This window comes from Anas acuta, chromosome 2 (assembly GCF_963932015.1).
Source record: "Anas acuta chromosome 2, bAnaAcu1.1, whole genome shotgun sequence".
Lineage (NCBI taxonomy): Eukaryota > Metazoa > Chordata > Aves > Anseriformes > Anatidae > Anas > Anas acuta.
In genome coordinates this window covers 50,859,063-50,887,024 of record NC_088980.1, presented here as the reverse complement: position 1 = coordinate 50,887,024, position 27,962 = coordinate 50,859,063, and the positions used below count along the sequence as shown (strand labels likewise).

The window sequence follows — 27,962 nt, the reverse complement described above, 5'->3', positions numbered from 1 at the left end:
AGTAACAAACACGTTAGCGTTAGCTTTCAAAATGTAAAACATTGTATCAGTGCAAAGTATTACTGTTGTTTCTGCAGGGTTTTTTTGTGGCCTGAACTTAGACTGTTTTTGCTGATGAAGCTGTTCAGGTCCCCTGCAAATAAATACCAGTATCATTGGTGTAATGATAACATATGCAGATGAGCATGTACACATCCAGATACTTATTTAATTTAGGTCGATTTGCTCGTTGTCCCTGTAGGCTGTATTATTTGTGTGATTATAGAGCTCTTAATGCAAACTCATAACAAACATGAAAATAATATGAGGCCATATCATACCATCAGTTTCAGGCAGATTAGCTGAGGATTTCTGTCTGTAAACAAAGGGCATGACACTGCACATAAATCTGATCTAAATCTACACAAAATAAAATTAAAGTTAAAGTTAAGACTCCAAATTCAATCTGTTACTATGTAACTCAGTTCAATATAGTGCTCTTCAGGAAGCTGCTCCAAATACTCCTAACTTATTTTCCCCTTCCCCAGAATAAGCATCCTGGCTGCTTATATTTGGACCACACTGCAGAAGGCTGTCAACGTGAGTTATCTTTCTTGCCACAAGCTTGCTTCAGTCAACACAGAAATCTGACATTACCCAACAAACCCAGTGTTTTTGGTCACCTGAACAAAGCAACCTTCTTAAATGACATTAGCCTTCAGCCAACTTAACAACCAGCAGCAAAATGCCAGGGCATCTGTCAGTGACATACCAGTGTTGTCTGCTGCCGCAGCCTCTTGAAAGCAGTAGGTGGGTTTGCACAAATTTCTATAACTTTAAATATCTATTTCCATGCTGGAGGCTGCACAGCAAGAATAGCTCTTCGTTACAAACCCCTGTTACAGACTTTTTCAGTTGTCCTCTCAACTAATGAAGATAAAATATATTTCTTTAGGTATTGATTTCCATGTTTGCATAAAAAAAGAGTCTACATCAGCATAAGAAGTTTTGCTTGCTTGTTTGTTTTTTGTTAATCTGTTTCTCATTCTCCAAATTTTTTGTTCTCATGATTTTTTGAAGCTGAAGGAAAGCATAGAGTTAAGTAGAAGTATGCTCCTGGCATGAGCTCTAATGCTCTAAACTGGACAACTACATGAACATGAAAAACAAACAAACAAACAAAGAAACAAAAACTCCTTTGTCTGTGAAGAGCTCTTGTGGCCTGTCAATAAACATCTTTCTCTTTATTTTCTAATAAACTTCATGCACAGGAGCAATGGGGAGGCAGCTGCAAAGAACACAGGTGAAGTTCTCCAGAATCTCCATCTTTCTCATTCACCTACAAATTCTCAGAAAAAAATGAGGGGAAAAAAAATTAAGGTTGTGGGTTGTATTTAGATTTTGGATTTCAGAAAATAGAATGGTTCACACTCTTTGGGGAAAAGTCATGTGATAAAAAGAGTTTTAGGGAGTACTGCCAATGAACCATCCCTGGTGAGGAGAGGTAGCAGAAGACGGATGGATTTTGGTCCATTAGTAGTCTATAGAGTGAGATGACTTCTCCATGCTCTGGATCTTCCCTGATCCATTCTGAGTAGACTGCAAAGGAGCCCACAGTCTCACCTCCAGCACAGCCACAACCAGGCAGATACAGGCATGTAGGAATAATAAACCAATAAAGGATTTACATATTCTTTCCTCTGCCTCCCTCCCCCACCCCATTTTTCATTTCATATTGCTGTCCCCTGTTGCCAAGAGGAGTTTATCTATGGTGTTTGGTAAGGGAGTACTAAACACATTATAGTGCTATTTTAAATGACATCACAACTAACTAGATATTTTAATTGAAGGTAAATAACCAACATTATTGCCATTTGAATGATAGCAATAGTGGAGAGTAATGGCACTACTGAGGAATCAATTGCTATTTCCCTCATAAACCATAAACCATTCAGAGATTTATAATGCTTTTTTAATGACCAGCCCTTCTAGGTGTTGAGCAGCTCCTGAGTCTTCTGGATGCCTGCTGAAGTCAATAGGAACGGGGGGTGTCTCGGTGTCACATTTTTGTGCCCGAGGATAAAACACCAGTTATCAGCTGCAAGCAAAGGAAAGCTTGGGATTTTACCATGCTGCTCTGCCGGTGTGCCCCAAACCCCAAAATGGGGATGCTTGACTCAACCACTGTTTCATAACCTGTTTAAGAATAAAAATGCATTGTGCATTTGTGTGCATTTCATGCCCTCTTAAGGTAGGTATGGCAAGTAACCTTGTGGAAGAAACCATGTCGACTGCTTATTTCCTTCTGCATACCTAAATGCGTTGCCTTTGTATTTCATCTGTCCTGAGACCATTTTAACTAATGTGGTGCTATCCAATGCACCAGTTGGTTCGGTGGCATTGTATCATGCACAAACACCCGTGGATCCAGAGTGCTGCCAGAGGAGATATCCCCTGTGCTGAGCACTGGGGAGGGCTGTTCCCCCTCCCTGACTCTCTATCCGGTCCTGAGGTGCTGTGACCCAGGGGCAATGTGAATGTCTCAGGTTTATTTTTCCAGTTGGAGTCAATGACATATTCATCTACTCAGACCTGCGCTGACAAATCCAGCCTCCTTTACTCATGAGAGTACTCTCATCAAGTTAAGTGGGATTAACCCCATGATGAAGGAGATGTAAGGCCAGTAATTATGTTTTCATTTTCACTTGTTTTACTTTGATTTTGTATGAAAAGCAACTTTTTAAAGTTCCAGAGAGCATCTGTGATGCTGTCGCAGCCCATCAAGTCTCAGCTAAACTAGTCCACCATTGAGGATCTTGTTGATAATATTGTTGAATACTGTTGATAATATTGCAATAATTGGTTACAAAGGAAATGAATTTCTACTCTGGATGTGGAAAGAAAGCACAGAAAAACAGAGCCAAGACAGATGAGCTCCTCCAGCCAGCCAGCAAGGGACCACATGCCTAAAGATGCACAGAAATTACTTAGAAAATCCAGACTTGGTCTGGTGAAAAACAGGAGCATTAATCCCTATATGCTCACGTCATGAAAAATATTGCCATTAATAGGACAAAAGCAGAAGCAGCAGCCACTGCCCCTCTTTTGTATACGTCTTCAGGGATGAAGAGTTTCACTATGCCTACCTCCACTGCTAGCATACTGGGCTTTCCAACCCATTTCTAGAGCAATTTCCTTAGCATCTGGTGCACATCCAATCTAAATTTTGAAAAAGCAGCCGACCCAACCTGCTCCCACTTAAGTCAATGACAAAACTCCCATTGACTTCAAGGAGAGCACAAGCAGACGGGTTGTTAACAGGGAATTGGTGCCTATTGTTCACCGGAGCATGTCGGGCTAGCATGTATCAACTCCACGAGCATCAAAGGGAGTTACTAGAGGAAATCCCCTGAATATTTATGCGATAGTCAGAGGGGAGGGCTGTTTTTCCCTTTCCCACGTATCTCTACTGAGATACGCTAGCTATGGGAACACACACGATCTTCTCGCAACTGGAGCAATGCATACAGGGCCCCGGCTTTCCCTGCAGAGCCTCTTCTGTGGAAGTAGCCTGATGGAAAAAGAGCTTGGCGGCGTATCACGGTTCTTCACGCGTTTCCAGAAATACCGAGTCATTTTCAAGAGCCAGTGTAGTGTCAGGGGATTCTCACTGTGACACTCCAGCCTGCGTGTATCATCTGTCCAAACTGGCTTTGCGAGTGCTAAAGGGGAACCAGTTACAGACTGGGGTTTCCCAGAGATTTCCAGCGAGATCGCACAAGCTTCTAGGAGGGTTTCTGCGCAAACAGCACAGTGCAACGTTACAGTGTGCCTACTTTCACAAAGATTTTAATTAAATAGGATCAGCAAGGTTTGAATCTGCGTGCTCACCACGACTTAAAGATGGTGGGAGTTTTTTTAGACAGCATGTTGAGTCTGTCCATATTATAAGGACTCTGGGAAAGAGATAAAGTGTAACCATACCGCATGCTTTAGGGCCCATTTATATTTCCACCTCATGAGAGCCAGCGACGGCACAGAGTGGAGTTTCACAGAATAAAAGCAATGACGGCAGCATAATTGGGATCCTCCAGCCTGTAGCTAATGGAAATAAGTCTTCCCATCATATTGTCATCATGTAGCATGCAAATCTACGCCTCAGTCAGACAAAGATTTACACCATGCACCTAGTTTTCGCGCCTGGAGGATCCCAACTGCCATCAGTGGCACTGGTAATGTGGGACAAAATAAGCAAAACAAGAGTCTGAATATTTGTAAGCACAGCCTCAAAACATATGTTTTTAGGGGGTGAGAGAGAATGAAAGTGCGCTTCATTATACTCTTCAGACGATCCAGCCTCACTGCTCATTCACGTTCTGGGTTTGACAGCTTCCCACCGTACCCTTCCTATATCACCCGTTGTGACTAAGCACTGAGGGGATCATTAATCACCATTATGAATTTCTCCCCTTCTGCCGGGCTTGAGTTAAAAGCCCAGGGGCAGATCCTGCAGCCTTTACTCCTTCCTGCAGCCCTTTCCCCAGCGGGCAGACCTACTTCGCTCACCACGAGCTGGGAGCATCGCAGCAGCTGTAGGGCCGGGCGCGGTGTGTCTCATACCGGCGTCCCATAGAAATATGCACGGGTTGTTCAGGAATTAACAGAAAGTTTGCGCACCGCGATATTGAATTAAAAGGTTGGGATCTGCCACGGGACGACTTAAGCCGGGCTCTGGGGGATGCGGCTGTTAATTTTAATGCTGCCTCAGAGTGCAGAACTCCGGACATTCGCAGCATCATATTTAAAACATGGTACATCGGCTAATACGTGATCCCGCGCGTTAATGGAGCAAATTAAGTTACAGGTATGAATTTTACATAAAACGGATTAATATTATATGCCATGGAGGAATTTTAAATACCCCATCCCCATGCATTTTTAATCGTTATGCGCTCTAATTTAACGTTCCCAGGCGCTGCTTTGCTCGGCTCCCTAACCCCCCCTCAAGTTTTCCTTGGGATTTTCCCTGCTGGCATCCCCCAAAACCCGCGCTAGGACGATGCGGGGCAGCGAGGGGGGGGGACACAAAAAACGCCCCCCGGGGAGGCAGGGCAGCGCTGCCCCCTGCTCCCCACGGCGGGGCACGGCTCCGGGGACCACTGCGAGGCGGGGGCCGCCCGCATTCCCCGGACCTTCCTCCCCCGGACCGCCCCCCCCCTCCTTTCGTCCTCCTCCTCCTCCTCCTCTCCTCCTCCTCCTCGGGGCCCGGCCCCCTCCAGCAGCGCCCCCGCCCCCCCGGGCCCGCCGCCATTGGCCAGCGCCGCGTTCCACGGGGGGCCTGGGCGCTCTGATTGGCTGCGACGCGCCGCCGCGGAGCCCCCCCCGCCCGCCGGTCCCATATAGCGGGCGGCGCGGCCGGCGGCGGCGGCACAGGCGGCGGGGGCCGTGCTGAGAGCGGCCGGGCAGGGCAGCAGCGGGACGGGAGGAGCCCGGTGCGCGGAGAGGGGCGGGCGGTGGTCGCAGCAGGAGGGGGGCGTCCCGCTGTCCCCCCCTCCGTCGTTCCGTCCCCGCGGCAGCATGAAAGCCGTGAGTCCCGGCCGGCCCCCCAGCAGCCGCAAGGCGCAGCCCGGGGGGGCGGGCGGCAGCGGCCCCCCGGCCCTGCGGTGCCTGGCCGAGCACAGCGGCTGCAAGGGGGGCGAGGAGCCGGCGGCGCTGTGCCTGCAGTGCGATATGAACGACTGCTACAGCCGCCTCAGGAAGCTGGTGCCCACCATCCCGCCCAACAAGCGGGTCAGCAAAGTGGAGATCCTGCAGCATGTCATCGACTACATCCTCGACCTGCAGCTGGCTCTGGAGACGCACCCGGCGCTGCTCCGGCAGCAGCAGCAGCAGCACCCGGCCGGCTGCCCCGCGGCCACCCCCCGGACCCCGCTGACGGCCCTCAACACCGACCCGGTAAGAGGTGCGTGCCACGCCGGGCCGCGGTGGTCGCCGCCGTCTGGGCACCCCTCCGAGCCCGGCTGCAGCCCCCGGGGTGGGCGCGGAGCCCCCCGTCGGGGCGCGGTGGGCGCCTCCAGCCCCCCGGCAGCCGCCCGGTGCTCCCGGTGTAATTGCAGCCTCTCGAGGGAGCCGCCGCAATCAGCGTGTTTGCACACACGGCTCCCGGCGCTGCTCCTAGCGCTTCCCGGCCCTCCGCCGAGCACGGCGGATTTGGGGGCTCCGGCACCCGAACCGCCCCGGTGCGGCGTTTTTTGGGGGGCAGCGGGGGGACAGGGAGCATCTCCTGCCGGTGGCACGGGGAGCGGCGTGTCTCGGGGACTGGGTGGCGGTGCGTGTGGGGGGCTCTCTCCCCTTCCTGTTCCTCCCCCCGTAACTCGGCGCCGTCTCGTTGCTGTGCAGGCTGGCTCTGTTAACAAGCCGGGGGACAGCATCCTCTGCCGCTGACCGCCGCTCCCCAGGTGAGTGCCGGGTCGCCGGGAGCCCCCCCCCAGCCCGGTGGTCGCGAAGGGGGGGTTGAGCGCGGCCGCAAGCATTCGCAGCAGGCTCCGGGGGGTTAGCTTTAATTACCGGGCGGTTATTTTATTCCTTTTAATTACCGTTTTTCCAACACCCCCTCATCTCCCCCCTCCCTTTTTCACCCCCCCCCCCCCCACCTCCCTGCCCGGAGCGCTTCTGGCTGCGGCGTGCAGCTGCGCATCCCTCCGCCTGGCCCAGCCTGGGAGCCGCGCTTGTTGTTTGACCTGGTTTGTTTTGGGTTGTTGATCAAGCATGTCTTGTGTTTTGTCGGTGGCGCCAGTCGGTCTGGAGCGGAGCGGTTCACACACCCCCTCTATTCATTCCTCTCCCACAGGTGTGCGGCGGCGCCGCGCAGAGGCACCGCGGGGGGCGGGCGGCGGGGAAGGGGGGGGCCCGGCGGAAAAAAAAGAAAAAGAGCGAGCCGACCCCCCCGTGCTCCGCCCGGCAGAGCCAGCCGCCCCCCGGAGCGGTTTTTTCCCCCCCTAGCCCCCCACCCGCCGCCTCTTCTCTCCGCCTGGCAGCAGGATGCGAGCGGCGGGGGCAGCGGGGTGCCGGACCCCCCAGCGGCAAAAGTTGCGCCCCTGCCCCGGGACAGAGGAGCGAGCTCCAGCCGAGCCCCTAGGAGCGTAACTGAGGGAGCCAGCAGCCGATCCTTGAAGCTTTACTAATCTACCAGAGCATTTGTAGATATATTTGACATCTATTGTTTCAAATAATGGTTTTATTGGGGCCCAGGGAACTTTCTTCTCCCTGCAGGAGTGCATATTGTATAGATAAAAACGCGTGGCATTTCATACTGTGTATATATAGAGATGTTCTATGAGTGTGAGAAAAGTATATGCTTTAATAGACTACTGTAATTATAAAATATTTTTAATTAAATATTTTTTGTAAATATTATAAAGGTGTGTATGTTTTTTTTAAATCTGTGGGAATCTCTTTAGGAAACTGCAGCTCAAGTACGGAGCTGCTTATATGGAAATACCTTGAATGTGTAGGGCTTTTCTTGTCCCCAATTGTCCCCAAATATCCTTTAGACTCGGAACCTACAGCTATACCTAGTGGTCCTGCATGATTGCATGAGATGTCTAATTGCAAATGAACTTGTTTGGAGTCCATACAAACGTGTTTTTCCTCAATCTAGACTAAAAATGTTTGTAAGTGTATAATACATTTTGAGACTACACTTTTGTCATTTAGGCACAGGGGTTTTTAGTGCGTTCTATAAAAGTAGCAGTAAGATGTAGTGCTTTTTTTACTGAAAATAGACACTCTATCTACTTTTTGCATTATGGGGTGATGCTTTAGATCTTTAATCAGCTTTTTAAAAATCTGCTGTTGCATCAGATCAAGAAATTTGTTCTGGAACTTCATTTAGTACCAAAAGGTTTTACTGCAAACCTGCATTCCTACGGTCTTATTAATTGTTTAAAAAGCGAAAACAGTTCTCTGCTTGCAACCAAAGGGCAAACCATTAACAAAAACAGTTACTGTTTCCTTCGTCCAAAGAGTATTAATAGGGGACTGCGGAAAGGCATATGGGCAAAGTCATTATGATCAGTGGTGTAAACTCATCTTAAAATGAACTTAAGTAGACCAAAAATCAGATAACTGCGTCAAGATTATTTTTCTAGTACAAGATGACTTTCATTTCACTGCAGCTATGTTACAGTTAAAATCCTGTTTAATCTCTGTGATGTGTAACTACTACATGTGAACATTAAACTAGATTTACCTGTCTTTAACTGTGATTCTTCAGCTTATTTCTTCAATTCTCTGAATTTGCATGTTCGTTCTCCTTGCCTTTTTTTTGTTTGTACTATTTGATGGGCAAGTACATTTTATGGCAGGCTTTTGTAAGCTCCGAGTTCTACAGCCTGTAAACTAATGCCCGGGCTTGGTGCAAGATGCTCATTTTGTGTGATCAGTAGCCTGCGCGCTTGTGAGATGGGATTTTCAGAGTGGGAGAATTAAGTAGGATTTAATTGGGTGCTTTGTAAATAGCTAGCCAACTGTGTGTAACATGGTCTGTTTGACTAAAAAAGAGAGGATTTGTTTCAGATTATACGAGTGTCAAAAGTACCATAACCCAAGGGACTTCTTCTATTAAGTTAAATATTTATAAGGTAATGAACTGCTGGGGTCATTAGCTATTGACTACAGTGATAATGTCAACAAGATGAACATTTTCTTAATCAAAATAATTGCATAAAGATCAAATCAAAAACTGGCTTGCATGTCTGCAAACATGAGGCCTCCTGTCACTTCAAATGCTTTGAAGGCAGTGGCATTTCACAGGCTTGTCCCTGGCTCAAGGGACAGGGAGTGGGTCCCCAATTTTTCTCCCCCCAACTCAGATGTTATAGTAGTTTAATGAACAAAATACACGTTCTTGTAGAATTAAGTCATGAACCTATTGTTCTGTGTCTCCAGCTAATTCAATGACAGTAAGAATGCTATTAAGGGGATTTTTTTCTTTACTGCAGTTTGGGAATTTTTGCATTGTTTATTTAAACAACTTTTTTTCCTCAGGAATGGCTTACATTTCTATTAATTTTCCTTGTTTATCCTGTTAATATTTGTAGTCCTCAGCTTAGCTGAGCTCTATAGCTCAGCTTATTTTGTATACAGGTTTTTCAGTAACATTAGTTCTCAATGCCCTCATTTGTTTCTCTCCGCTGTTGCCAAATTACAGTATTCTGTTACACAGAAGAGGAAGCAAGTAAAATGTGCTGTCCTAAAATATGAGCCTACCTTGTCGAGATTCCAGATATCAAAGCTGGTGTATCCTGGGAGATCTGATAAATCACTGGACTGCCCTTCCACGGAGAACAGACCAATTCGGGGATTGTTTCAAATCGGGGCAATTTCCCATAGAGTTTAGCAGTTTGAGGATTTCGTTGTTGTTTTGTTTGTTTGCTTAAAAAAGCAACTGTGGTGCAACAAGTTACAGCCTTTAGAAAACTGAAATCTTACTAAAAGAGCTGTGAAAATTTTCACATTATATAGGATTCCTGACAAGCATGCAAAAAGAAAAAGCTCTATTAAAGCATAGGAGAGGCTGGTCTTGATTTATTCCTTATGCTATGTGTGAAACCGTAAGCAAGGAGTGTCTAATCGCTCACTAATGGCTGCAGTCAGTACAGCCCTAAATACAGCCATATTTATTTTTGTTTTTCAAAGGTTCTAGAATCTTTCAAAATACCTTAATCCCATATTTTGTTTAAATCATGTTTTCCATACAGCAGAAGACGCAAATGTTTGAACAAAGGCGAATTAAAAGGACTCTTTCTTCTAGCGCCTTGGATTTTCTCTTAGTCACAAAAGCATTCCTTAAAAGGAGCTATTTGATTGCGTGATGAGAGTTGTGGTGAGGCTGCCAGATTAGGAATTAGGATACCAAATTCTGTTCCCAGCTCTGCTACTGAGACTCTGTTGTGACCTTGAGCAAGTCACCAGCTGTCAAACTAACATCCCGCTTTCCATTCGCAATGATGACATGTGCTCTGGTTTGTAGAAGCAGAGATGAAACAGACAAAATGTAGTCATGTTTTTTACTTCATTTTTGCTAGGGGGATTATGTTTTGGATAATAAAGATAGTGTAAGAAGAGCTGAGGTTATTAGGAAACCTTCGGAAGGGAAGCTTATTCAGGAGCACATTCCTAGCAGCGGCAGTTTGAACTCTGTTGCTTGGGACGCTGGAATTGTAAAGGACTAGAAAATGTTCTCAAAAAGGAGTAGAAGAGGGAGGGACTGAGGTCTTTTCTATCCCAAACTTGTATGCTTTCCACAGAGAGCAGCGATTAATGCTGCATTTCAGTGAGCTGCAGTGCTGAGCTTCCAGTCCTTGCTGATGCTGAGACCCCTCTTAAATTTCCAAATGATTGGAGGTGTTGATTCCATATGAAAGCCAAATTTGAGCACTTACAGTGGGAGATGCGTTTTCCCTGCTGTTTCACATGGGGATGGTATTTATTTTCACTTTCTCAACCACGTCGTATTGCTTTTAAACAGTTGCTGCGTTTTCAGCTCCATGAGAAATGGTCATGAGGAATGCCATAGCTGTCCTGCAGGTTGTTCTGAGAGTTAATAAATAAGCCATGTATAGGATAAACAGGTTTATGCAGATGCAGAGCAGCACTTTAGTATTATTTGTATTTTTAACGCTTTCTAGCTGTACAAGTCACATTCCTTTAAAACCTTTGCAGTCAGAAAGAAGAAACCACAGTACAAGCAATTCAAGTAATTGTCTTAGATGCAACGCAATTTGCTGGCTTCTCCAATAGTGAGGCTTGCAGTGCTAAATAGCGTGCTTCCCAAACACTATTGAAAGCGTTGTGCTCTCTAGTCCCAGAACATGTGATCTGAAAACACAGGCTAAATATATTCCCCCCCTTTGCAACCGCTTGCATTAGAAAATCCATCCGTCCTTTACTCTTGCTCCCATGTCAGAGAAAACTCGCACGCTGTGCCTACCAGGGGAGGCTGCTTTCCCAAATGCGGCAAGCAGGCGTGCAGGGACCAGCCCTCGGAGGAGCACTCTGCAGAGCTGGGCACCAGGCGCCCTGGGGATGCAGCCTGTGGGGCAGGGCGGGCACCTTGTGCTGGCCATGCCTCCTCAAATGCCCTTCTCCATCAGAAAGGTGTTGGGTGAGTGCTGGGCCTGAGTGCCAACCTCACGGGGTGTCACACAGCAGCGTTTCCCCTGTTTTGCCCCTCGAGGTCTTGCAAGCACCGCAGGCAGCATCTCCCCTACAGCCAGCGGTACCCTGCCTGTCCCGTGCCACGGGGAGAGTGGAGCCTTCTTCAGGCAGCTCGTTTCCCCACAGAGGATGCGGCGGTGGCTGGAATGAGTTAGTCCCCATTTGTCACTGCTTGGCCTGTAGGGAGAAGAGCTGGTGCCCAGGACTCGCACGCAGACACTCGCAGTCCCTCCACAAGAGCCGCGGGGCAGAGCAGCTCTGACTTTTCTTCCTTTGATGGACATGGAGCACACTTTGACATGGTATGAGGGTTGGTTTTTATTCCCCCCTCCCTCCTCTTTTTTTTTTTTTTTTTTTTTTTCTTTTCTGCTTTAACCTTCTTTTAGCCTTGGGTTTGCTTGCCTTTTTTTTTTTTTTTTTTTCCCCCCCCCTCCCCCCCCCCAAAGATAATGTGTTTATCAACTGACAGGATACACTTGTCTCTGGTAAAAGAAACACTTTGACAATTTTCACAACATGTATAATTTACTTAAGGACCCTAATGGCTTCTTCTGAGCTGTGTCATGTAAATAAATATTCCAACCATTTTAACACACACATTATGTACTCCATAGATCAATGGCTCCTTTGAAGCTGTTACTGTTTATTCTGTAAGTTCCTATTCAGACATTTTTTAATATGTATTATTATTTATTCATCTCTTCATTTAGAGATGCTGGCGTCTCTATTTGTAGCAGTCTAGCATCTATGCATGCAGTTCAGAACAGTTCAAAATTAATATTGCTCAGCCTTTTCAGCAGGTTGGAAAGGTCCCCATGAAAATGTGGAAACAGAAGAAGAATTGTTCAGACGAATGGGACTAGCTTACACACATTTAGGACTGGATATTTAAACCTCCTTACACTGCTCCCTTGACTTCTCCAACAGCCTGGGAACAGGCAGGAAGACTTGGGAGGGCAGCAGTACCTGGTCCTAGAGGGACAGGAGGAGAGGGTGCCACATGGAAAGAAGCTCCTTTTGACTGCCCGGAAATTGGGGAACCCCTACAGGAGCTGTGCTGTGCTGGGAAAATAATGGTGCAGAAAGGCATTGCCTTCTCCAGCATGAGTGAGGAAGCGGTGCGTCGCTCCATGCGTGGGACAGGCTCACCATGTAAGCAGGAGCTGATGTACCAGCACTCGATTTGCCTCCCTCATTTGTGAGATGCCCCGGGACTTCAAGTGCCAGCAAGATTTTTTTGTTGGGGCTGGGCTTTTTTGGGGTTGCAGCTCAGGGGGCTCCTTGCCAGGCAGTGAGCATAGCCAGGGGTAGGTGTGAAGGTGCAGGGCAAATGGGCATGGAGGCATGCACACAGATGACTTTATGCCTCTGAAACTATTAGCCGGGGCAAATCCTTTCCTATTCATGGACAGTGGGGGAGAAGGCAGGAGGCTCCTGACAGGAGGTTCCACCTCAATAGACAGCTACACGAGGAACCCAGCAGAGCTCCCAGGCCCTAGTAGAAATAGCCCAAGAGATAAGAGGGCCTGTGAACTCCATGCAGGCTAATGAAGGAGGAGAACCTGGGAGGAGAAAGTTAAAGTTCCTATTTAAATGCAGACATCTGCAACAATAGAGGTGGAAATATTAAAAAAAAAAAAAAAAAAAAAAGGCAGCGCTATCAAAGTCATTTGCTTGTAGTATGAAGGCTTTTGTCTCACCTTGTTTAAACAGTCCCACTCCTGTGTTTAGTTTACTCGTGTTAATATCCCCCAGAGGCTTCATCATTTGCTATTGATGAGCATACAACAACAACAAAAAGGAAAATGTTGCTGTCCATGCAATTAATTCTCTTTCCAAGTACTTAAAATTCAGCATATCCCTTCAGTTCCAAAGGTGCTAGATCTTCAAAACCAGCAAGCTGCTCACAGTCAGCAGGGAAACCCCAAGTTGTCTTGGAGCACATAAAAACATTCAGTGCTGATAAATACCCACACTGTGTTTTGCATCTTCATAATTTGGGATTCCATTTACTTGACGTATGCAATAAATAAAACAATAAATAAAATCTGCTTCCTGCCTCAAGGACATTTCTCTACACAGGTTGCAGCCCAGTATATAAACCCTTTCCAAACCAGCTGGTTCTATGCATCCACCATACTTCCTATTCTAAAGGCAGAAACACCTTACAGCTGAGTGCAAACACCACCCTTTAAACCAGAACAGGAGCAGTTTAATAAGGATGTAAAGCAACGCAGAGCATTACTCTAAGTGGAAAATGGGCAAATTGTTGCTGTTAGCTTTCTTTTTTTGGTGGGTGGGGGTGCTTCTACCGAAAACATTGGTACTGAAGTCTTTCCATCACCTTCAGCAGTGTCTCAATGCCAACAGAAAATGGCAAATGGCAAGCCCACCCCTGCTCCTGCCCCAGCACTTGCTGTCCACAGCTCCCACTGCAACACGTGGCTGGCAGAAAAGCTTGGGAAGTTACAAAACCCCCTTTGACACTGCAAGATGGGTTTGGAGCTGAGCTTTGCACTTGGCCTCAAGCTTCATGGGAGCAGTGGAGCTGATGCTCGCTGCCATCGATTGCTGGGAGCGCTTTCATTGCGTTCGGCTTGAACGCTAAATATAAACAGAGATATCCGCCCGTGTTTGTTCGGATTCACTGAAATATTAAAACAAATGCTTGTGCCTGTGTCGCAGGGCAAGGTCTTCTTTCTTTTGCTAGGGCAATAGCCGTAATGAAACAAACTGTATTTTGTTTTCTTTCAGACAGGTGTGATGGCACACCTGCGGAGCTCAGGCTTGAATAGCAACTAGTAACCTTTTGTGGGTGAGGTGGGGGGCAAATCCTGCTTAACAAGGATGTCAAACTGATCTTTGTTCACTTCTCCCTACCAAGTATCTGTGGCAACAAACTGGAGACAGGTAAACAATCGGCTTCTGCTACCACAAGCTTTCCATTTACAGTTCACCAGGAGCTCTTATTATATGAAAGGAAAGGGTGGATGTGGTGTCAACACAAGGTAATAGTAATATTATTTGAACAGGTGTGTGGGGTGTTGCTAAAGTGAGAGAACGGGCGAACGGTAGGGAGCAGTTAGTACAGGGCTGTGCATGTAATAACCAGAGCTCACCCGCGTTTATTATCATAACAATCATGCACAGCGATAGATTTCACAATGAGCTGGTCTGATTTACCCTGTGCATTACACCAGTTCTGTTGTTTCTTGCTTTCCTACTCCCTGCTGGAAAAGAGCCCGAGAAAATAGGCACACTGAAAACTCGGTGAGCAGCCCCACTGTGCATGCAGCTAGAAAGAGACAGCCCATCAGGCCAGAGTCATCCCCCAGCCCCTGCTCTTCCGTGGACAACTTCACTGCTGATTTACATCGGGGAAGAGAGCAAGCAGATTAAGTGTCTCAGGACTGCATTACAAAGGGATGGCAGGTCTGTGGCTAGTAGTAGGGCATCTTGAAGGGCGATTCAAGTGTCTTGGAAATTTGGTCTATATATCTGTTCTCTCTCCTACGGTTAGTTTTAATAGCATATTTGCATTCTCTGACGAGTGTTGTGTCGATACGCATCCCTGATCCAAATGTTTATTCATATATGTGCATATAGGGTTAGATACCCTTTCTGCAAGAAAACTATACGCCACAGTGGAGAATGGAAATAGTAAAAATAATCTTTTGGATTCCACTTCTAAAGGGCTAACTGGAATCACTTGTGAAAGGATTGATACAGTAGGAACAAACTTGGTGGAAATTTGCATGCTTCTGTACTGGGGTAAGTGGGAAACAAAGGGAAAATCATACCCTGGTATGCTCTCAGAGTAGGAAGAGATGCTATGATTCACTGCAGACAGCTCTGGAGGTTACAAAAGAGAAATCAGGAGACACTATAAATTACGTGAGGCTGTTCTAGACAATTAGACAACTCGTCAGTCCATTTACAACGCCGCTTGTAGTTTTATATCAAATCTGATGAAAGAGTGGGAAACTGTAAGCAAGGAAATTTTGCACTCATTCTCTCTCCCTCCTCTCTCCTTAAGACCTATTTTGTTGAGTGAGATCTTAATGCATATCCTGAGTATTTTAATAAGAAACTCTTGCATGCCACTGGTTTGTGCAAACAGTGGTTGTATTATTATAGGGATGAATTAATCTTCCAGGCGTCCGTTTGTATTACTCAGATCAGGCAGGGCTTATTTGCAAAGGGCTGACCCTGCTTCCTGGCAGGTTTGCTTGGAGATGCTGTGCCAGATTCCCCAGGGCTGATGCAAAGGCATTCAGCTGGCACGTTTCGGGGACCAGAGGGACAGCCCCGCGGGGAAAGCAGGGCAAGTGGCTGTGGGACAGCAGCACGCAAACCTGGGCTCAGCAGGCTCCATCAGGGATTCTTCAGTGAGTATTTAAGGTAGGTGGGAAACAACTATCCCCAGGCATGGGTCTGTATCCTTCTGGTAATGCAGGTTTAGCCTGAAGTCACAGAATAAAGTTTCAAGTACCTTGCTGCCTCTGACAAACTGAACTGCCACAACTTCAGCACCTCCCCATTTACGGATTCCATGAAATAAATGCTTAGTAGCAGGGTGGCTGTCATCTTGGGACAAATATTTTAGAAATCTCTTGTTAGGCACATCAGGTGTGCTTCTTCAGTACTGCAACAGCTGTTGTTTGCTGTATGCAAACAGGAAAGGAAGGTGGGCATTTGCTCTGGCTGGGGATCCTCCACGATTCACACAGCCTGGCTGAGCACATCAAATAACACTAACAGTATATTTATTTTTTTTCAGAAGAGCAACATTTCACTAAATGTGGAATAGGGAGGGGGAACCAAAAAGCGTTGTCTTACATTTGGGTACTCTCTAATATTCCAAGGATCCAGGATATATTTTAAATGTATGTTGTTCCTTAGAATTTCCTTGTACAAGTTAATAATATGCTGATGTGTAGGCAGAACAAACACGGGACAGGCTCTTCGCAAAGAGGAGGCAAGCTGTGGGCAGCTGGAGGGAGCACACATGATCAGAAAGGTCCAGGTTTATAGTTTAAAGTGAGTAGTGGCATTTTGATCTTTCTTTGCAGGCTTGATTATTTCACACTAGAAGACACATCCTTTAGGGTCAAATCATAAAGCTCTTACTCTTCATTTTGGATGGGATTTGCCAGTCATTAAGCAGGTACTTAAGTAATTGAAAAGAATGGCCTAGTAACATTTTAGGCACATTTTGAAGAAATTCGTTGAATCAGGACTTTGATGAGGGAGAAGTGAATTCTTTAATTGCCTCAGGCACAGTTTATCCCTTTGTTCATGTAAGGTATTTATCCATGATGCATCCGTCTATTATTAGTTGGCTATTGCAGTGCAAAAGTTGGAGGCAAAGTCACTGCAATGTGCTGCAGAAATGGAGCCTTATAGGTGCACGACAGACCATACAAATAATTCCTTGAATATACATAGGGTGTGCTCATTAATAACATCGATCAATTAATATAACTTTTTTTTTTTTTCATCAATACGAAGTCGTAGGAACACTGCGTTTCGTCCATTAAGTTTAATCTCTCAGAACACGACGTGTACGTTTTGTAACCGGTGATTTTCCTTCGCTGACATTCTTCTACATCCTTGGAGCCGTCCCCGTCCTTTCAGGCAGCCTCAGTAAAATGCTGCCCTCTTTTGAGTGTAAGGACGCAGTGCACCTTCTGGCACAGGCCGCCCGAAAGATGCTACTGACTCCTGCGGGGCTGATGAACGAGGAGAAAGGCAGCACCGTATTTTATACTCTTAAATAGAGTTAGGAGAGTTGCTAGAAAGAATGCGTATTCTCAAAACTATCAATTCTCCTCTTTATGTTGATAAATTGGAAAACAGGCGAAGATGCCCTACTCTGTTTTGGAAATAACTTACCTAGGGAAATTTCATTGTCTTCAGTGCCTGAATGGGGGGGAAATCAAGTCCTGAAATTCTGTGCTTTAATTTACATGGGTCTTCACTCAAGTTGCAATCATTTATTTGACTATTTGAGTGATGAGTTTTGCTGAATGCCTATCTAGGTCTTGCAGCTGGAGGGAAACTTTTTTTTTTTTTTTTTTACTTGGGGTTACTCTAGTGTATAATAACCCAAAATGTTCACCCATTGGTTTGAGGCCACAGTCATGGTGGCTGTAGAAACCACTGCATGTCTGCCTTGAACAGCTTGTTTGGGAGATGTGTCTCCAGCTGGAGGGAGATTGTTTCTCCAGCTGTTTCTCCTCTCCAGTGTCAAGCAGCTGTAAGGACACACTGTTGTGCATCTTTCTTCAAGGAGGGAATATAAAGGAGATCTTGTGGGAAAAGCTATCCCGGAGTAGCCACCGCTTTTCCTTTTTTTCCTTTTCTTCAATAGTGGCATTGACAAAAGCTCCTCTCTTTCTCCCATACACACCCCTGTTGAACATGTCTGTCTTGTGGAGGCATCGGGTGAAAGGAGCCATCTCATCATGTGTCAGGGGCTGTGCCTAGATGGAGCCCTATGGAAACCCAGCACCCGCAGCAGGAGGTAGCATGGCTTTTGGTCTGTAGCGCTCCCGATGATGCCATGGCACACGTGGGAACCAGGTCTCCTGGACATCAGACACTGCATGAGAGGAGTGTGAAGAGGGAAGAAAGAAAGGAAAACACGCATACACATATAAACCCGCTGTCTTTTCCTTCCCTTGTATTTTTTAACAGGATTTTTCTGGGTGCCGTGAGAACATGTATCTCTCTGCCTAGCCTCGCTAAAGCTGAAAGACAAAGGTAGGCAGCACGGAGCAATATGCAAACAAAATGATCAGGCTAACAATAGCTGTACATCCTGTTAGTTACATGATCTGTGCAAAAGGGCATGCTTCTTAAAATTTATTTATTTATTTATTTTTTTCCTGAACCTGCAGATATTTTGACACAATAGTGAGGGTGATTAGTCCCAAATATCATCTGAAATAGGATAAACAGAAAGGGACTGGGCATGCTTATATCACTGGTAGTGTACACTATTTTGAATATATTAAATATGAGACAATGTAATAAAAATAAATAGTACAGTATTGTGTCAGTTGCAACTCAGACTAACAAAATATTGCCACATTTTTTCTTACAAAACTGGCTGTGCAGTGGTAGCTGGAAAGACCCCTAAAGCACATAAAGCTCTTATCTTCGTACATTTCCCTAAAGAATAATAGATCAGTCAGTGCTCTGATGCTGTTTTAATAATGTACAATTTACAATTCATTTGGTTACCAAGCACTCACAGTATAATTAATTTCACAGACCCTTTCTTGCGCATTCACACAGTTTATGACAATAAGGAGGGGAGGCGGGAAGACCTTGTCCCCCAGTGCCATACAGCAGAGCCTGGATGTCACGTCACCTGGCAGCTCTGGGGACAGCTGTTCCACTAGGTGGGTGGTGGGCTCCCCTTCTGCCCCTGCTCCTGCCTGCCTTTCCCCTTCCCATATACAAACAGCCCATGGGGGATGCTGCCCCCTGCTCAGCCCATAGCACCCCAGTGTCCCATCCCTCCATCACACACCATGCTGTGTCACGGGACCAAGGTACCAAAACTGGAGGGAAAGCCTCCACAAAGCCAGCATCACACACACTGTTGGGGGGTTCTTTTCCACAGTCCCGGTATTTTTCCTTTTATGGGGAATCTGTGCAGTTGCCTGAGAGACTTAAATAATGGACTCTCTCTCCAATGAATGGAGCTGCTGCTCTGTGATGTCTTGCACATCAAAGCGATTTTTCAAATCTACGTTTACCTCTTTGATAAAGACAACACTGCAAGGAATTCAGCAGCTACAGAGGACCTGCTGGTCTGTGCATCCACCCAGAGCTGTTTTGACAGTGGTGTATGAATAGCAAGTCCTATAAGTGCTGGGTTTGTTTCCATTATCAAATAAACAGGTTTTTCCTTTTCTGAATTTCCAAAACGTTCTTTTTCTCTTCAAAGTTCACAATTCATTTACACGCACAGTGTCTTACACATATAGTAATGCTCATGTACATACATACACACACACACACATATATATATTTACAACTTATATGCATGTCTGAGGGTTAAGGTTCCAGTTCATAAAGGTTCAGTACGTAATCCTGGATACAAACACACAAGTACTTATATCAAAGTGCAGCTCAAAGCTGCATGGCTTACTAACTTTCTGTAACTGGAGAAGCAGTCCCTTTCTTTTTCTAGATGTTAAAAAGCTGTGAAAGGTAGCATTTTCTTCAGGCACTAAAGACCATTGTAACTCAGAGCAATACATGTTTGATTAACCCCTCCCAGGCCCTGTGTGATTTGTACAAGGCATTAACTGTAAGACTTACATCCTCCGTAGCGCTGCCTCTCCAGCTGGCTATTCAATCTTCTGGCATGTAGCCTATTGATTAGGTTTCCTGATCTCTTACTTGAACAAAGGCATGGTGATGCAGAGGCCGTGAAATACCACTTTCATGTCTTGTTTTCATATAGGATTTGGCGGTCAATTTGCCAACATATTGAAGACCTGCTGCTCGTATTTTTTACATTAGAAACTTGAGAAAACATAATTAAGGACATCGTGCATGTTTCTATTAAAACAATATCAGCAAACATTATTATCAGTTATTTTTATTTGTGACATAATCATAATTAAAAGATTGAGTGGTTCATGTACCACAAGGTTCACCTCCCAGCAGGGCTCCAAATCACCATTCAGGAGATTCAAAGTGAAGCATGGAAAGCTGATGGAGTTCCAGCCCTCTAGGAGAGTGCTGGCCTTTCTTCTTCCCAGAGAAGACACCCAGGAAAACATGATGTAAACCCTTCCTAAGATGTAGGAAACAGCAAATCTGAGAGGTTTCGCTTTTAACCTTTGAATATCCAAGGGTCAAAATTTAGCCTTTGATCCAGGTGGCTTTTGAGTGTGGTTGAGGAATAGATTAATGTCTAATTCTTTATTTTCCACTGTGTTACCTTGTCTCATACCTCTCCCACATAGTGCTCCTCTTGGCATCATTTTTGTTTTTGGTTCAACTATATTTTGTTTTGAGTTAACGTTGCTCAAGAAATTAATACAACTGTGCTCATAAAATTTCCTCCCACACCAACCTGATTGCAAGGCAAAACTCTCTACTTCAAATTTCTGTCTGTACCTATCAAAGAAAGCAAAGCACAGCATTTCTAGGAAGCATTCTTTGCTTTACTTCAGTATTTTTTTTAACACTGAAATCAAACACATTTTTTTCAGATGTGAAAATAAAGTTGACAATGCTTAAATGCACAATAACTAAACAGCACTGTGAAAGTGAGAGTATTTACCAGAAATATATAGAAAGATATTTTAAAATTTGATCACCTACTATTCTCTTCTCAGAAAAGAAATAAAAAATAATAATAATAAAAAAAAAATCTGACAAACAAATCCAAACAACAGCTAAACCAAATCTCTTTCTTTTTTGATCACTGAGGGGAAAAGAAAAGAAAAGAAAAAAAAAAAAAAAAGAGTATTCCCATGCTTTTTAGTCTATGCTGAATAGGAGGTGGAAATAAGATGAGCTTTTCAGAGGAGAACAAGTCAGGGATCTGGGCCGGTATCCACATCATTCTGAGTTAGTTGTGTTAGATATCTTTCCTCAAATGAATTCCTTGTGAACCCACGGGGACTATCAATATTAGAAGGTTAAATGTACTTTGACGTGGAGGCCAGCTGGCACAAAATGGCCCACTCCATTCCCCTAATCCTCCTCCCCTCCAAAAATGCCTGTTGGGAACAGTCTCTGGCCAGAGTTAACACCTGAGCTGTGTCCAGGGATGGCTTGGGAGAGCTGTGCTTGACCCAAGCCAAAACCATGCCAAGGACCTCTCCAACAATTTAACAATCCACGTAATTGAGCTCCAGCACCTGGGGACATTCCCTGGCACCGTTCCCTTTATTATCTGCACGTAGCCACACAGAGGAAACGGATTTGATAAAATACCGATATGATGACATTTTCAATGCGGGGTTATATGTTAAAATGCATTACAACAGGCACTTTAAATGCGCTGGCCAAAACGGTTCATTGAAGTTTTGTAAAACAACCAATGCATATAGGGATTGTTTTTAAAAGAGAGCCTAAAATTTGCCAAAAGGAAGTCAGATCCCCAGGACGAAGGCAAGTCAGGATAATGATTAACTGGCTTGTTCACTGGAAGCTACCACTTTACCTTGCACAATGAACTTGCCAACATAAGGCTTCTTGAAAGGAATGCAAAACAACAAGGCAAAGCCCAAAGAGAAAGCGTGTCTTCAGTCAAGGACAAAATTATCATGTCATCTCGAGATGTGACAGGCCAGCTTACATAGCTTGGGTTTTACCAGCGTAACTACCTGGCACCTTCTGTGATCAAGACGCCCACAGCTGTAATCTAATGTGATCTGGAGCTTATTCACTGATCACAGCTGTGTAATTTCAGGTAACATGCTTCCCTTGTTTAGTTTTGTTTAACATTGTTAAATATATAGTCAGACCATCTGCACAGTATTTTTTTAAATTGGAAATTACAACCATAACTTCCTTTTTATATATCAATAAACTAAATAGCAAAATTTCAAAGGGATCCTTCTCTACCAAACACTGAAGCAGAATGTTTGTCCCACGCCACACCATTGCCTAATTGCACACTAATTGGACAAACGTGATTAAATATTTCAAGATCTTTACTAATTGCCTCTATTTTAGCTTTAAAATTTGCTTGCCACCAACAAATTTAATGACACTGGTGTCTAGTCATCAGCAAAAAGCCCAAGAGTTGCTCTTTAAAATGTACCTAGTCAGAATATTTACTGATTGTGCATTGTTGTTTCCAATGTAGCTTAATTAGAAATCCAATCAGTTCTCTAAGTCTAATTATACTTGATTTGTAGATTCAGACTATGATACATAATGAAGCTAAGCAGCTAACAGTAAACGTGCTTGAAATGTAACAATAAGAGAAATATTTTTAATGCATGCCTTGTTATCATTTTAGAAACTCGAAGTAATATATGAGATCAAACACAAAGGGAAATACAGAGATTTATGACTCAATAGATTAAAAAAAAAAAAAAAAAAAAAAAAAAAAAAAGCATGTTTTATCCTGCAGCGTATAACTGATGTATGTTTAAAAATATTTCTTTTGTTTGTTTACTTATTTGTTTGGACCAAATAGTAGAATATATTTTGTGGATACTTTGATGTCTGTACTTCATTGCCTGTGTCTTACAGGAGTTATTTCTGACCTATATTTTAAGTGGCATTATGCTTCAGAAGATAGAAGCTGGGCTAGAGATGGTTACTGAGGCAGCAGTTCCTTTTAGCCGAGTCCCTGCATCCTCAATGCACCCTTAATTTACTCTTCGCTGTGAGAAATATCCTTTAGGGGCCAAGGGCCAGATGTTTCTTTTTATTCCATGCTGTGCAGGGAAACATCTGCTCTGCTATTGTTTTTCACCTCAGTCCTACAGTCTGAGCTGCAGCTGCATCCTTACCCCCATGTTGTAAGATCAGACTAGTAGCTTGCCACTTTGTGTAGGCAAGCCATTCTCTACCATCCCTAACATTTTGGTACACCAGCAAACATTTTGATCCTGCTTAAGTAACAAGCAGCAGAAACATTTTCTAAGGGACACGCAGCCTTGAGGTAAAGCTTTGAGCAAGCAGAGAAGCAGGAAGGCAGTCCATCAGGCAGTGAGGCCAAGTCCCATGGTTGCATCCTTGTGTTTCTGAGAGAGGGATCAACAAGCACCCACACTTTGCCATGTAGTAACCCAGTTACTCAGGGGGTTCTCAGATATCAGTCTTTTTCATTGCTACCTCCCTAACTTGACAGTATTTAATATTGTCTTCTGCAGACCTCTTGGGGTCCACACGTTGCTACCAAAGGGTCCACCAAAAGAAGACAAAGCCTGCTGTTTGGGAACCTGTTTACTATAGGACAGACCAGATCTCCACTAGATTATTTTTATAGGAATCTAGAGGTTAAAAACTGTTGAAAACTACCTAGGCTATCTCATATGGGAATAAACACCTCTCAGCCTGTGATGGGAAGGGTTATGATCCAGGACTCCATGCCAGGAGAAGAGGTGAAAAGTAGGTAGCAGCAACCTTCAACAGTTGGGACAGAAACCTTCTGAAACAAATTTGGGCACCCTGACTCTTTCCTGTTAAGAGGAGACTTCTGTGGAGTTTCTGTACCTCAGATTTTTCTCTCCCTGCCTTTTTTATTCTAAATATCTTCTGAAATCTAAATCCTGTCTTTTGCTGCAATTAAAAAAGCGTAACTATCTGGTGAGTCTTTGTGAGGAGCCTGCAGAAGATAAACTTGGGGAGCTCACTTTGCTAATTGCTGCGGCTCCATAGAAACTTAATAAAGCAACCCACGAATGAAACCTGGTACCCATGTTGTGATAACACCACTGAGAATATTGGGATGGAGAGGGGGAGGAAGTGAAGTCAAAAGGGCAAAACTGAGGAAGTACCTGCTGGGTACCCAGCAGAACAAGCAGGCAGGCAAGGTTAGCTCTACCATGGGCTTCCTCTCTGCCTGGGTGGTGGTGGTGGGGCAAGTCCTCAGTGTGTCCTGCCCACAAGGCAATACTTGCCAGCTTCCCTGAGCACTTGAGCTCCCTGGATGGAGAGCACTAAACAGCAGCTGGCTATTATTTTCAGGCTTCCAGCATGATATTTTGTACCACATACAATGAGATAAATTTTAAATTATTTTTGTTAAGTAACTGCTGTGACAGTGTTCTTTGAAGAACAAAAACTGTGAAGTGGACTTATTATTAAGAACTTGGCTCTGCTTTAATGGCGATGTTTGAAATATTTTTCTATGTTGTTCTACTTAATTTATTGAGTCCAGGGGTTGGGTTCCCCCTCCCCTCTCTTTTCTTCTCTGCCCTGAAAATAGGCTGTAGCAAGGACAAATTTTTTAAAACACAGTGAAATAAAATATTTCAGGCACATCCCCCACACTAACCAGTGTTCAATATTTTATCTTTCTTTCTTCTTTTTTTTTTTTTCTTCATCTGTGTGCAATCAGCCTTGAAAATTTCCTTTGCCTTCAATTCTTTTACCTTTGATGGTATTCAGATTGCAGGCTTTGCCTTGGCCCCTCATGCCACCCTGTCTTCTATTTATATTATTAAAATGCAGCACTTGCTTTTTCATTTTACTCTGTTTACAGGGTATTGCTTTTATTGATTAATGTCTCAGACTCAAGTAAAATGCTAATCACACAGGGAAAAAAATGTAAGAAATTCAATACGCTGATCCGTGGTGCCTGGCATGGGAAGTAGCTCACTAACTCACCCCTGATTTATATTTCAAATTGGGAGCAGCTCCACTCCACTCATGTGGTACCTGAAAACCTGGACCTCTTTGGCCAAAATGCACAACGTGTTCCCATTTGTGGTCACATCATGGGGTATGCAAATCCCAAGTGAGAAAGGCTAGATTTTTTTTATGTTTAGCCTAATTTGCTTAGAACTGTGACTTTCAAATTCTTTTATATGTATCTACTTTCTGCCAAAATGGTGTCCACTACATGTTTCCTCCTTAGGAAGTGCCTGTCATACATGTGTATGATCTAACAGCTGTGACACCAAATAGCAGGCTGGCTTGGAAAAACAGATTAAACCCATAGATACAAGCCTAAAGAAACTGGAAATCCCTCTCTGCTTGTGCAACACCAGTGGGTGACTGGGTTTAGCCATGTTCTTCTGCAGTGCCAACCCCTGAGTGCATATGAAGGGGTCAAGGCTCAAGGTTTCTTGGCATCAACAGCAGGACTCAATTTTGTTGCATCAAAGAGAGGACAAGCTCTCCTTCACTGCCCCGATGAGAGTAGGTTTTTGGCAACTGTGTTTGTGGTTATCCTTCCACATCCTCTTTCTCCTTTCCTAAGCAATAACACCTTCAGCGCCCAAGGAAATCACAGGCAAAGAAAGCAAAACTGTGAGCAAGAGCTGCCCCATGCCTACTGCCAGCTGGGGTGAATGGCACTATGAAAGCCTCCATCTCATGAAGATGTGTTTCTGCCCACACCTGTCTTTTCCTTACATGTAGCCTACAAGACGCTGATATGACTGTGTGCACAGTGTTGCCGTGTCACTTGCGGGTTCAGGACCCATGTGGCTGAGACCTTAATTATGGTGAGCTCTGAAATTTATTGTAAATCCATCCTTCTCCTCCATAGCTTTTGCTTGCACCAGGTGCTTAACTGGGAATAAGTGCTTAAATCATATTCACTTCAGTGGGATATAAGCAAGAGCTTCAAGTCAAACATGGGTGCATGTCCTAACTTAAACAGTGATACTTTCCTGAAGCAGGATGTAAACTGTGACCCACATAAACAGTGTAACGCATTCAGTCATCAAAAATAGTTCTCGCTGGTGCAGTGTGATTGTGAGCAGTATTTCTCAGCTTGAAATCTTTATATATAATCTATATATGCAGTGGAAACAAAGCTAAGATGACTTTAGAAAGTGTTCAGAGACTGGAAAAGGTTAATTGATGCTTTTATTTTTCTCCAAACCAGAAAGCTTTCTTTTCTTAAAAGCTGTTTTATACTTTTCCCATTATACTGTCTTTTTTCCCTTTTCCTCTTATTAATAAGGTCTGGCCCTCTTTAACATGCAACAAGAGCCTAATGAGCCATGCAGGCTTCTGTAATTTCTTCACTGTTGAAAATGCCTGACACTAATCTATGCCATTTATACTAATAAGAGGTGCATCAGCTGATATTTGGCACAGTGAAAACATTTGAAATATACTTTGTTGAATTGCAGGTAGCAATTACTCACAAAGTTTACTCCACTGCAGAAATAGATGCCCTAAAAATATTATCGCAGAGCTATATGTGTTGCTCAATACACACAGTTCAAAAAAAAAAAAAAAAAAAAAACACCACCAATGCCCAGTGATATATTAGCTTTATATTTTATGTAAACATGTCAAAGAGATACTGCAGGAAAATCATATCCTCTGTTTTTTTCAGTGCACAATGTTTATAGTTTACATGAACAATGAAGTGCTAACCTAAAATATGATGTCACATTTTATACTAAGTGGACATTAATAAATGCTAAATTGCAGGAGTACTCATCAGGAGTTTATGTTTTACATATGTATGCATACCACAACAATTCAGCATGATTAATGATGTTCCAGTGAATAGCCTGGATTTACATGTGGAAGAACAGGGGGAAGGGGAAATGCATTCCTTATATTTTTTTCTTCCTATTCTTAAGTGTAAGGCTTACACCTGCATTTCTTCACTATCTTAATGATAGCATTTCAGCCTGATGGAAATCCACCAATTCTAGTTGCAGAAGTGCTGGCATGGTTATGATGGAGTAAGTAAGGACACAAGTGAGGCAAGGTCTGTAGGGAGGGGCAGTATCTTTTACGAGAGCAATCAATGCAGCTGGAAAATGCAGACAGGGTTCTGGGTGCACAATCATTTTCTCAGGTTTGAGGCAAAGGATGAAAAAGTCCATGTCAGGCCTGAAGAAAAACCCTGTGCCTGAAAATTTTTCCAGTTAAATCAGTCAAACTAATAAAAACCACTACCTCTCCCTTCATATTTTAGAAGGGTGGAAAGTATTATCATCTCTGCTTCAAGATGCTGGAAGGGAGAAGCGGAGACAGACTGGGCTAAAATCCAGATGTGCTGGCTGCCCAGGTAACAGCAGCCCAGCTTCCTTCCCCTGCTTGCTCTGCTGCCTGCTGGTGAAGACAGAAAGATCCAAGAGAAGGCACTGCAGTGATTCACATTTCTGAAGATATGCTCCAGGCACATAGTTACCCGGTGGTTTTGAAAACACAAGTTCATACCTCCAATTTAGTAGGAAAACCAAGCACCTGCTGCTGTATTGTATTTGCGTTCTTCTATCTGCCAAGCATGGAGAATAGAGCTGGCAACTCCCCAGAGGCTGCAAGCTCATTCTTTTCAAGAAAGAAGGCATAAAGAAGGGACGCGGCACAGAAATCCCCGAACTGCCCAGCCTGGGTGCATAGAGAGGTAGAGTGTGACTGGTGGCTCTTTGCAGCATAGGGGTCAGATGGGCCAGCTAAGGGGGGTGACATAAAGTGGTCTTCAGCTAGATTTAGAAACTAGGTGGGATATTTTCCCTCTGCAGCAGGATGTGACCTGTAAATGGCACTGGTGCCAAGGTGTTCTCCCATTTTATCAAGCCCTGGACATCCCCTGTCCTAGACACACAGTTGTCCTCCAAGTTTCTTTGTTTGCCAGCTTGCCTATCACTGTCAAGAACCTGTTGCAATCCACACTTCTTCTCATCTCTGTTTTTTCCTAACCCTGAACTTTGTAGTTATATGTTGTTAAATCCATACACACCTCATAAGAACAAGAAATTCACCAGAAAGGAGCGGGTGTGAACAGGCATCCCAATGCCCATGACATGGGCATGTGGAGAGCCATACCAAGAGTGTTACCCTCCCACCTCAGGTAGGAGCCCTGTAGATGCTCTTGATTTCCACTCACAGGACCAGACCTCTGTCAGGTCTCTTAGATCCTTCCTTCAGAGACATCCTGGGGCAGGGAGCTCCAAGTACTAGTTATGCACTGAGAAGGAAATAGATTTACCTCTATCATTTCTAATCATACAGTCTTCTTACAAAACCAAGTATACTCACGTTTGTAATTTATGGAGAAGTGTTAGTAACAGCACCTTTTTAAGATCATTTGTTTTTCTGTGAACATAGCCTCATCAGTTTCTCCATAAGGT

At 44.4% G+C, this 27,962-nt stretch overlaps 1 protein-coding gene across 2 annotated transcripts; it reads left to right on the top strand.

The window, feature by feature from the left end:
* Positions 1 to 5,397: 5,397 nt before the first annotated feature.
* Positions 5,398 to 8,240, top strand: ID4 (inhibitor of DNA binding 4). Of its 2 annotated transcripts, none has more exons than XM_068674737.1 (3): positions 5,398 to 5,934; positions 6,379 to 6,437; positions 6,830 to 8,240. In XM_068674737.1, exons 1-2 carry the CDS (start codon positions 5,557 to 5,559, stop codon positions 6,421 to 6,423), a joined length of 423 nt encoding a protein of 140 aa, XP_068530838.1. In that variant the 5' UTR covers positions 5,398 to 5,556; the 3' UTR covers positions 6,424 to 6,437; positions 6,830 to 8,240. The 2 variants fall into 2 exon arrangements, with proteins under 2 accessions (XP_068530838.1, XP_068530839.1); XM_068674738.1 differs by having other exon boundaries at positions 5,398 to 5,941.
* Positions 8,241 to 27,962: the final 19,722 nt, after the last annotated feature.

What these genes read in the sequence shown, in the direction of transcription:
- ID4 (XM_068674737.1), top strand. Translation starts at nt 5,557, where the DNA reads ATGAAAGCCGTGAGTCCCGGCCGGCCCCCCAGCAGCCGCAAGGCGCAG. An exon ending in CGGCCCTCAACACCGACCCG is followed by an intron (nt 5,935 to 6,378) that starts GTAAGAGGTGCG and finishes GTTGCTGTGCAG; the next exon opens with GCTGGCTCTGTTAACAAGCC.